This window comes from Chinchilla lanigera, unplaced genomic scaffold (assembly GCF_000276665.1).
Source record: "Chinchilla lanigera isolate Chin_1 unplaced genomic scaffold, ChiLan1.0 scaffold00085, whole genome shotgun sequence".
NCBI lineage: Eukaryota > Metazoa > Chordata > Mammalia > Rodentia > Chinchillidae > Chinchilla > Chinchilla lanigera.
In genome coordinates, this window is record NW_004955486.1 from 3,447,288 (window position 1) to 3,459,597 (window position 12,310).

Here is a 12,310-nt window from a genome sequence, read left to right on the forward strand (position 1 = left end):
ATAGAATACTAATTTTACCCTCAAAAATTATGGCTAGGTATGGTGGTACATGCCTATAATCCCAGCTACTCTGGAGGCTGAGGGAGGAGGGTTGACGAGTTTGAGGCCCATCTGGAAAACTTAGTGAGATCCCATTGCCAAAAAAGCAAAAACAAAAGTCTGGGGTGGGGGCTGAAGGTGTAGCTCAGTAGAGGAAGGCTTGCTTGCCTAAGATGCTTGCAGCTCTGTTCAATCTTGAATAATTACTGAATAATTCTAGTTGATTATTCCATTATTGAATAACCAGTAATCCTGATTATTATCTATCTGAATAATCTATTATCTATTTTATAATAATCTATTATTTTATTATTTAATAGATAATAATCTATTATTTTATAATAGATAATAATCTATTATCTATTTTATTCACTTCAGGTAACTTATTTATTTAAATATTCATTTACTTCTTGGTAGCCCTGGAGACTGAGCCCAGAGCCTTGAGCATGCTGGACAAACATCCCATCACTGAGCTCTGTCCCCTGCCCTTTTTACTGAGATAATCTCATTAAGTTGCACAGGCTGGTCTCAAACTTGCAATTCCTCTGTCTCAGCTCTGAGTAGCTGGGATTACACAGGCATTAGATTTACCATGGCACTAGATTAAAAAAACTTTGGATTAGACAATAAACAGGCACATCAGAGAGAATTTTAAAAGATGCACTGTAAAACAATATTGTAAAATAATACTTGCTAGAGGCTTACTTCTGGAACTTGAGGAAATGGACTTTTCTCCGTAAGTTGATAAGAAGCAGGGCCCATTTAGAGGTGACGCTTACCTGAAAATAGTCTTGAACAATTACTTACACATGTATTACTGCCACTATGTGCAACAAAAGTTCCAAGTTAAATTTTTATGAAGTTATATTTTCTAAGTTAATATTCAAAAAAAATTCACGATGGTGCATACTAGAGAAATTCCAAAATCATTTTCACTGTGTTTTGCTTTGTTTTATTTTGTAATGGGCCTTGCTGTGCTGTCCAGGCTAGCCCCAAACCCTTGAGTTCAAGCAATCCTGCCTCAGCCTCCCCTGCAGATGGGATTACAGGTGCACACTACCATGCCTGGGATTTACAGGGGTTTTTAAGAAAAAACATAAAACCATTCTGACTACCATCTAGTTTCCTCAAATTCCTTATTTATTTATTTTTTTCTGAGACAGGGTCTCGCTATGTAGTCCAGACTGGCCTTGAACTTGTAGTGATCCTCCTGCCTCAGCCTCCCAGGTGCTGGGGTTACAGGTGTGTGCCACCACGCCCAGCTGAATTCCTTAAATTTTAAGTATATTTTAATTATAAGAACCTGAAGAGGAAGATTAAATTTTATGTTGATCTTAATTCACTTACTATCAATAATGTCTCCCAGTCCCTGAGCACGAAGAAGGTCCTTCAGCCGTGTCACTTCCTCCTTTAACTCACGAACCAGTTTGGCATTGGGGTCCTCATTGATGACAGCATTACATTTAATTTGTTTCGCACGATCTGCATATCTAAATAAAAAGAAATTTATTCATGCCATTTCCCAGGTATTCTTCTTCTCATGAGTAACACACCATCATTTCTAAATGAAACATCCTTAGTATTTACATATTTTATGAGCCTTGTAAATAATATATTTATATGAGCCAGGCATGGTGGCACATGCCTGTAATCCCAGAACTTGGGAAGCTGAGGCAGGGGGATTGCCAAAAGCTCAAGACCTGCCTGGGCTACACCATGAGTTCAAGGCCAGCCTGAACTATACAGCAAGACTCTGTCTCAAAAAAAAGAAAAAGAAAAAAATATATTTATTTATTTATTTATAAAAAGCTTTATCATCTTATAAAGATAAGGGGAAAAGCTCAGATGAACTGACACGATCTGCCCAACGTCACAACAGAAATGAAAACTAGAGAGGTGTCAAACCCAGTTTGTCAGACTGGACAGTATTCTTTTGCTGTATCAAAACTATGGAAGAAGGAAAGAGTTTCAGACTAAAATAACAGAACCTATTCACATATAAAATTATTCTACTAGTGAACATTCTGTTGACTTTTGTTAATGCCACATGTACTCCTGTGTTCTTAAAACTTTAGTGTTTCCATAAAGACAAAGTCTGTGCTCACAAGAGAATACTTTTCATAGAAATGATTATAATAAAATTTATTATTATCTGAAAATCTCACATGTGTGATTTGAACATCTTTCCTATGAAAAAGTTCCTGCCTTTCCCAGCGACTGCAAACCATAAGAAGGTAAATTCCACTAAAGTAACACTCATTTCCCTCACGTTGTCCCTGGTAAGATCACCATCTAAACGGCCACCCACACGCAGAGAAAAGGCTTTGTGACATGACCGTGGGGCTGCCGAGGACGGGACAGAGTACCTCAGGGTGCTCAGAGTCTCATCGTAGTTGATGTCTGCTGGGCTCAGAGCAGCAACCATTGCAGTCCGAGAATTCCCACCTGGGAAGAGGAGTCACAGACACCTCAGACGTCTCATTTGAGAAAGTTTTACTGAATACATTAAATCTTGATAGCACAACTTCAGATGCTATTAGTTCATCAAAGGCCAACAACTTTCTTAAATGTCCCCAGCCAGGCATGGTCACACTCCAATTTTGGCATCAGGACCCACTGGGCCCAGTTCCTGCGCTCCCTCTCTCCCAAACCCACTCCCATCAAACAGCACTGCCCTTGGCAATGGGATGGCGCCGGCTGGGGGCCAGCCCCCTAGTTTACTTTTAGCCTCTTCCCTCTACCACTCTGGGAGAACACCCAGATTTAAGTGCCTCAAACACGCTGAAGTCAGAAGTAAAAATGAACAGTCAAGAAGCACTCAATAAATATATATCACAGACGATTTTTCTCCAACACAGTCACAGAACAACTAGCCATAAAAGATAATCAATCAATAGTCACAAGATGAATTTGTACCAGTAGCCAACATACCTAGATTTTCCCGAAGAAGCCAAGTAAGTACAGAATCCCTGTAAGGGATGAAATCAGTTTTCTTCTTCTTCTTACTCTATTAAAAGAAAGAAACAGCCTTAGCATAAAATGCAAGCCAGCCTAAATTCACAAGTACACCAAGTTATAGTAGTAATCCACCACTGCTGAAATCTCTCACTGCAGTTTCTTCACAGCACACAAAGACCATGCGATTATTCTTTTTGCATTTTATTTTGAAATTTTTATTACACAAAAGCCTAGTGAATAGTATAATGAGCTGCTGTGTGATACCATGCATCTTCAACTATTATCAATATTTTGCCATGTTCATCTTTCAATTATCCTCCAAACACTTTTACACATTCCTGAACCATTCTGCAGTAAGGTATAGATATCCTGTCTAAATATGTCAGAAAATAAGGACATTCTCTCACAGTACAACCACCAAATTTAGGAAATTTAAGAGCAATACAGTACTGTTTCCTAATGTGCTGTTCAAGTCTTCTACAGGTGTCAGTGTTTTAAAGCAAATCTAACATCTCACCTCTAAATTCTATAGGTATGTATCTCTAATAGACAAGAAGTATAAAAAAATCTGAATAAAGTATCATCACACTTAACAAAATTTTTTTTTTTTTTTGGTTTTTCTCCGGTACCGGGAACCGAACTCACGACCTTGCGCTTGCCAGGCAGGCGCTTTTGCCACTGAGCTAAATCCCCAGCCCACACTTAACAAAATTAACAGCAATTCCTCACTATCCTCTAATATCCAGCCCTCAAACAAATTTTATTTTTACAGAGGGGTAAACATGAATCCTGTGCATGCTAGGTTGGCTATGTAAGAACAAGCTGTTTAGTTAATGAATTTACTCGGCCAACCACAAAATTATTGGTAGGTTGGTCATATCTAGTAACTATGACAAAGAAATCCAACTATTATTAGTACAAGGATTAAAAGTGAAAAGGTCTAGGAAAATAATGGAATTTGCTAATTTAGAGATCTGTAAAGACTGCCAGGGTGCATTTTCTGTATCTTTAAAGGGTCCGTAACACTCTCTTCACGACCTTTCTCACTACCACTGGCCAAAACAAAAAGCACCACTTAAAAGCTAGTGCTGAAATGGAAAAGTCATCCTCTCAAGGTAAAAAATCAGTGAATGCAAACGTTCTGCAGACAACCAGTATTAAATATATGCTGGCTGCCTAATGTGTTCTGATGCCTGAGGAAGCTAGTAAAGAGAAAACCAGGGTTCCCTGATTAACAGTGCAATGGGCAGTTTTAGAATCCATTCCTGGTATAATCCACGGTTCAACAAAGGATAGTCTACTTTTTGCAAAAGCACAGATATTCAGAAAAAAAGAGTACCTGGTGGCTAACCTCAGGTTTGTGGCGAAGAAAAGGGTGCAGGCAAGTGACACCATAATTCCATCCCTTATCACAAACACTGAGCCGGGGATGCGGCTGAGTGGCAGAATGTTTACCTGGCATGTTCAAGGCCCAGGGTTTGATCTGCAGCAATGCAAACAAACCCACCCACACGGTTCTATCACATTCCAGCCACAGATGCATATTCCACCAGTGAGAAAGTCATTTCCAGTAGACTTCAGATTGCACAGGCCTCCAAGAAGAACGAAGCCTTTCAGAACAAACTTTCCCTCCACTATATAACGCTTGAGGCTTAAGGCTTTATCCTTTTACAGTTCCTGAACACAGCTAAAACAGCCCACTTGGCCACTATTAGTACTGAAAATGGTATAAAACTTAAACTATATCAGTCACAATAACCACAAACAGTACTATAAACATAAGCAGTGTTTGTCTGCCAAAAATGTTATATTTTCATTTCTGTCAATTGGACAAAATTAAGAAGAAATTCTTAACATGAAGGAACATAAGTAGAAATTCAACCCTTTCCATTTGAAAATATTCCAGAATTCTGGCCATTTCTTTTCTATTTGCTTCCTTATACAATTAATCTCACCTACTCTCATATTTACACATATTTGGAAAATAGGTTCTTCAGTAGTTATATAAAAAGTTCACTTGGATCATTAACCTCTCCAAAAAGAAATACAGGTTGAATATCCCTTACCTGAAATGCTTGGGACCAAAAATATTCAGATTCTTTTTTTATTTTGGAATATTTCCATACACATAATAAGAGGTTTTGGCAATGGAACCCAAGTATAGGTTTCCTATACACCTTATACATACAGCCTAAAAGTAAATTTTTACAGTAATTTCAGCATGCCTGTGTTTTGACTGCTGCAAATCACATGAGGTCATGTGTGGAGTTTTTCGCTTACACTTTCACAGAAGGGCTCAAGAAGTTTCAGATTTTGGAAACACTTCAGCTTTTAGGTTTTTGGGGAAGGGACACTCAACCAATATTAGTAAGTGGGGATGGCAATAAGCCCGTTTCTCTCTCCAGTGGGAAAAATGTCTTACGTTCATCAAAAATTATGTTCATTACGTAAAAACTAAAATTCACAACTGATCTTATGGTAATATGCCAGGTACTAAACTATGTTTTACAAAACTGATTATAAAAATCATTTATAAATTATTGTGGCAACAAACAACATGGACATATACAGAAAATACTCTGCAAACTTTTCGTGTGATCGATAGGTCAACAGCGGAGCAAAGACACAGAACAAGTAAGAAAGATCACAAAGTTTTAACAGTCTTCATGGTCCCGGGACCCAGACTGGATACATGAACACTGTTCACACTGTGTACTGTGAAGTAGCAGGTGGGTTTCTGAGTACAAGGCACCTTCTGTGGTTAAGCGGGGAAAACAAAATTGGCGTGCTGTTTACTAAATTATTACTCTAGAGGTGGGGAAATACACAAACCTAAATATCTGAAAACAGAAGTATAAAATGTTCCAATGCAAATACTGCCTCTCTCTAATTTCCCTCGGGTGATTCACAACAATTAGGTGCTCTAAATATTTTCTGTGCAAAACAGCACTAATCAATCCTAGAATATTTGTACAGAAATATGGAAGAGAAAAATCTATACTATTTGGATAAAGGAAAATACAAGTAAGTTTTCTAGATGCCGTTACAACTTCAACTATTCTACAGCTTTCACTTTATGTGTAATCAAAGAGTAGGAAAAAAGTTTATGTTTGAAATTTCCCATGATCTTTCATGGTGGGAAACAAGTGAAATAATACAAAGAGGTTTAAAAAAAAAAAAAAAATATATATATATATATATACATATATATATATGTGTGTGTGTGTGTATACGTGTGTGTGTGTGTGTGTGTGTGTGTATATAATGTATCAGGCCAGGAATGGTGGTGCACACCTGTAATCCCAACACTCTGGAGGCTGAGGCAGGAGGATCCCTGCAAGTTCAAGGCCAGTTGGGGCTACAAAGTGAGTTCAAGGCCATCCTAAACTGCATGGCAAGGCCCTGTCTCAACCTCACCCCAAAATATATATATTAATAACTTCAAGAAGCCAGGCATGTTTTAGAACAGTACCCCTGAGAAATTTAATATGGTGAACTTTCAAGTGTAAAGAAACAGTCCTATACAACACCAGGGCAAACACTGTAAGATAACATAAAACTCTGACTTTCCGTGTCTTTTTTTTTTGTTTTTCTCCGGTACCAGGAACCGAACTCACGACCTTGCGCTTGCCAGGCAGACGCTTTTGGCGCTGAGCTAAATCCCCAGCCCCACTTTCCGTGTCTTGTTTCTGTATTCTTATTTCCTTCTCCAAGCACATCATGTTCCTAAATTAATGCTGATGAGATGTCTTATGATTTATGATCACGCCCAATAGCCATTCTACATTCCAGGGCCAGAAAACACATGACGGTAATTTTTTGAAGGTTCCATTCCTAATTATGCCTCTCTACACCCCCGGTGGATTTACAGCCCTGAGCTGATTCTATAGCCAGTTTGTCTCTGCCAGTCCCCACCATACCTTGCTGGTGCAGTTATCCTACAGACGAAAGCATTTAGAGGAGAGAACAACGACACAGGGTAAGCCTCCAAATAAAACACAGTACGTTATTTAAATAGAAGTTACAGATTATGACTTCTCAGAGACAGGCACAAAGTATTCAGTTCTTTTTAGTGACTTCAATGAGGTATTCATCTAAATGAGAGCACACAATGACTAATAAATACTTCCTTGGCTTCTAACCCTAACAGTGAAGATGCTTAGCTTTGGTGTTTCTGTTAAGCAACGGGGAAGAATGAAACTACAATGACAGTTTCTTCCATGTGCGGACTGCACGCACTGGAGTCTTGTATGACTATAGCAGTGCTGGAGAATCCCTACATCAGAGCGGACCTTAGGTGGCAGCGCCACGTACCGCTCACATGTGTGTAGTGAGCTGCTGCAAAGAAACCCGTGCACTGTTGGTAGCACAGCAGGTGCTGTACGCTGATGCACAGTAAGAAGAAGGGACCCTGTCACTGCTGTGTGTCTTTACTATGCTATATTTTTTCCCACTTTTAGAGAATATTTTTTCTACTTACAAAAAAAACTTTTTTTGCTGTGAAAGTGCACCATGTTGTATCAGCAGTGGCCTCAATATCTTGTGTGTTTACCCTGTCTCTGGATTGCATCGTTTTCTCTTGCGCTTGACTTAACCTCACATGGTTTTCCATCATGGCCCTGGCAGCAGCAGACCACACCATCACGTGTCTGTGTGAGCGTGCACCATGATGTTCCCACAGCGACAAATGCGGAAGGGTGCATTTCCCACAGCGTGGCCCTCTCATTAAGAGCCTCATGACTGTATTTCAAAATATATTATTGGCCCCCAAATCAACAGCATTCTCCAAAGCCGAACTGTTCAAAAAAATCTCCAAAGGATACTGTGCATCCCACCGAGAAATGATTGCACAGGAGAAGAACATACAATAAACACATTTGCTTTTTGTGAGATAGTAAATAAGGCTCTAAAAATTAGTCAAACCTTAGGTCCTCACACCAACATTTACATATCTACATGCACTTCTCATTCTACTGTCAGTACCAAGTCAGACTATGTCATACCCACTGTCTAATCTGGCAAGCTCTAAAGGAAGAAAGGGCCCAAACAGGACAGCCTTCATGTGCAAACGTAAACTATCAAGTGTGTTTGATCAGCAGACAAATTCTGCTTGTAATGAAAAATAAAACTTACCACTTCTGCCAAGGCTGAAATGACTTTCCCCAAAGTTGTAAGAGACTTATTAATATTTGCTCCTTCCTAAAATAAACACCAAATATGAATTATGATGAGTAATATTCATATAGAGGATAAAAAATACAGTAATCCGTCATATGCTAGCATATTTGTTTATGATCACAAATTCTAAAACTGTCTTCCATCCTTAATCTTTCTTCCTTTTATTTGTCAACCTGCTGGGACCACACCTGCCCTGCAAGATGTCATTCTCTGAAACTGCAGACGCAGCCTTCTTCTCACATGAAAATGCTGCTGCTGTTAAACACACCTCTACCAAACTCCACGCTTTTCTCACACCTGGATCTTGTGTACCCAATTCCCTTTAAGGTCTTCTTCTTCCACTCAGCCAAATTTTGCCTGTTTTCTCAAAATGTAGTTTATTCCTTACCCTGACCATAATGTCTTCCCTATTTTGTAAATTTTTATGTTAAAAAAAAAAAAAGTAGGTTTTGTGGATCATATGATCTCTCACAACTGTCACTATAGTGCCTAACTAATAATTGCAGCTATGTCTCAATAAAATGTCTTCCATAAAACCAGTGGTGGGCTGGATTTGGCCCATGTTACAGAACACTGAACCCTGACTGACTAGGCAGCTTACTTGGTAAAATAAATACCTTTAATCGAGTTCCTTTGGCACCAGTTGAATCAGCACGTTCACTTCCTGCTAGGTCCACCAAGCTGATTTTACTAACCTGGTAAAGAACGGCAACATAGGCACAATTCAAAAACAAGCAAGAGCAGGGAATTTTGTTAAAAATTACAGTATGAAGAAGACTAAAACTTGGGAGGCTGAGGCAGGAGGCTCACTGAGAGTTCGAGACCAGCCTGGACTACAAAGTAAGCTCAAGGTCAGCCTGAACCGCATAGCGAGACCCTGTCTCAAAAAGACAAAAAAAAAGAAAAAGAAAGACTAAAAATATGAAAAGTTCTTGAATATGGTTCATGAAGACAAAAACAAGATATACCATTGGCAGCTTATAGGACATGTAAAGGGCGGCCAGGTTAGTGGTATAGGTTAGTGGTAGAGCACAAGTCCTGAGTTTAAGACCTAGCATCGAAGGGCAGAGGAGTGTGTAACACTGAGGGCAATTATTTTGGTTCAGAAGAAATTACTTGCTGTGGTCTGGATGTGATTTTGTTCCCCAAAAGTCCACACACTGGAAGCCTGGTCCCCAGCGCAGCTATGTTAAGAAGCAGTGGGAGCTTTGAGGGACGGCCCCGGGGAGGCTCTTAGGGCAGTGGGGGCACAGTTCTCACCGGGCCCCTGCGCTGTTCTCAAGGGAGGGCTGTTATAAAAGGACGAAGTGGCCCCTACACAGCTTCTCTGACTTCCTGTCTGGTGATGTGCTCCCTCTCCCACACCTGCCACTGCCATTGTGATGCCATCTGCCATAAGGTCTCAGCAGAGCCAAGGCGATGCGGGTGCCATGTCCCTGATGTCACCTCTAGAACTATGAGCAAAATAAACTTTGGGGGGCGGGACTGGGGATTGAACCCAATGTCTTCACACTAGGCTATAGCCCTAGCCCTTTTTTAATTTCTTACTTTGAGATAGGCCTGATAAATTGCTAAGTTGGCTCAGCTGGGCTCAATCTTGAGATCCTCATGCCTCAGCTTCCAATGGTACTGGAATTAAAGATGTGTGACACCACACCAAGCTGCCTCTTCTTTTAAAGCTACCCAGATTCAGGTATTTTGTTACATTAACAAAAAAAACTGACTAATTCATAACTTTAGAGTAAATATGACATATTTTACTATGGTGTGTCATAAAAATATCTAAAACTTATCAACCCATTAATATCATATTAAAAATGAAGCTGCACGCAACAGGAACTTTCATATACTGGGAATATAAAAATACACGATCAGTTTGGAAAACAGTAGTTTCTTAAAAAGCTAAATGTCAATCTACCATAAAAATCAATCATCCCATTCCTAGGTATTCCTCAAGAGAAATTTTTAAGTCTCCATACAGAGACTTATACACCAATATTCACAGCAGCTTCATTTATAATATTCAAAGAATATAAATAGTTTAAAAATACATCAACACAGTGCAAGGTCCTGGGTTTGATTTCTGGTTCCAAAAAAAATAAAAATAAAAACTAACTAAATAAATAAATAAATAAAAATCCATCAACAGATGATTTAATAAACTGCACTGTATCTACTCAAAGTATTTGTCAGCAATGGAAAGGGACAAGCTATTAATACATTCAACAGAATAGATGACTCTCACAACTGTGCCAAGCAGAAGAGGCCTAGCAAAATAGTGCATACCGTATGACTCCATGTATATAAATTCTAGAAAACAGAAACTCATCTATAGTCACACAAGGCGGATCAGGAATTGCCTGGGATCGGGAGGAAGAAAGGACAGAGACACGCTGCAAAGGGGTACAAAGAAACTCTTGCAGTCACAGAAGTTCTCATGAGCTGGACTCTGGAACTAGTTTTTTTTTGTTTTTTTTTTTTTTTTTGTTTTTTTTTTTTCCGGTACCAGGAACCGAACTCACGACCTTGCGCTTGCCAGAGCAGGCGCTTTTGCCGCTGAGCTAAATCCCCAGCCCCTTGGAACTAGTTTCACAGTATAAACAAATGTCTGTCAAAACTGATCAAATTTTACATTTTAAATATGTATACTACAGTTAACTGTATACCTGAAAGTTGCTTCAGAGAAGTTAAGACAAAAGTATTCAAAGTGGATTATCAAAAGAGCCATTGGACTGAGGGGGTAGCTCAGGGATAGAATGTTTACCCACAGGCCCTGGGTTCAATCCCCAACACAATCCCACTCCCGTTCACCAAAAAAAGCAAGCATGCTACCAAGAAAGCTATGGTTTGGGGACTGACATCATTAATTTTACAGATCTGATATTACGGGGCAAGGAAAAAAATGATTTCACACAAAGTGTTCTTTGGTGGCAGTCAGCAATCAATAGCAGCAATATTGCTGCCTCTGGCAAAGCAAGTTACCTGATCATCTACGTGAAAGAGTGTATTTTTTAAAATAATTTTAAATAAAACAGTCACCAAGGAAAAGATGATGCTATTTTTTAGTGACAATGACTGTCATAAAGTATTCATTTTATAAAGAGAAGGATCCTATATAGCTGCCAGGACAACAAATTTAAGTTCAGATTTAAGAAGTTCACATGGCACTTCAAAATGTAGGCCAAGTAGAACTCAACATAAATTTTTTATTATTAACAATAACCAAGTTAACATTCACCGGGTAGCTACTCTATGCCAGACACTACCATATGCGCTTTACCTATATTTACCCGTTTACCTGTAACACCCCACAAAGGTGTTACAGAAATTGAGGCAAAAAGCGGTTACATAATTTGCCCAAAGTAAGACAGCTGAAAAATAGCAGAGTCAGGATTCAAAGCAAGCAGTCTGATTCCAAAGTCTACAATAATTAACTACTACACAAAACGAGAAATTAACAAGCACAGGTCTTTGAAGAACACCGGAACTGTCATGAAGTTATTTATTTCCAAGAAAAAAAACACACTCTGCCTGCCTAATCACTCACGTGAACATTCAGACCCACAGTAACACCATCAGCTAACCTTACTGTGGCCCACACCAGAAGAGAATGAAGGGTCTTATCCCCCACACCACTGCTTAGCTGTCCTGCATAGAGTTTATGAGACCCAAAGCTATTTTTCAAGAAGACTGTTTTTCTGAACTCTTTTTTCTATCTTGTGATTTTATTTAAGCACCCGAACTGAGGCTGAAGGTATAGCTCAGTGGTAAAGCACTGACCAGCACACCTAAGTCCCTGAGTTCGATCCCCACCACTATTAAGCAACTCTCCTCCCTTTGAAAAAAGGTAGAGTAGTAAAAGGACTTCTCGGAATTCCCGCCTTCACAACACCAGCCCAGACTGAGGTTCTCCTACCTTCTCAGTGGAAAGGTTGGTCTCCGAGTCATGTTTCTTCTGCGTGAAAACAATAGTGAACACAGCGTGGGAACGGCTACTTGTTTCATTCATGTTTGTAGCTGCCACTGTCCTATATAAACAGAAAGGCGACGCATGACAATGGAATTCTTACACGAGAGCTAAAATGGGCAGCAGGCTCCACATTACAAGCAGAACAAGCACAAGCAACAGCTTTAA

At 39.4% G+C, this 12,310-nt stretch overlaps 1 protein-coding gene across 1 annotated transcript in view; it reads right to left on the reverse strand.

Moving 5' to 3' along the window:
* The window catches only part of Kif1b (kinesin family member 1B), a gene marked incomplete in the record, with an annotated part of 137,055 nt that overhangs the window by 80,497 nt on the left and 44,248 nt on the right, over window positions 1-12,310 (reverse strand). Inside the window, 7 exon segments of the mRNA XM_013504249.1 lie at window positions 1,387-1,529; window positions 2,406-2,484; window positions 2,971-3,046; window positions 6,918-6,935; window positions 8,131-8,196; window positions 8,793-8,870; window positions 12,092-12,203. Coding sequence (XP_013359703.1) covers window positions 1,387-1,529; window positions 2,406-2,484; window positions 2,971-3,046; window positions 6,918-6,935; window positions 8,131-8,196; window positions 8,793-8,870; window positions 12,092-12,203 — 572 coding nt within the window.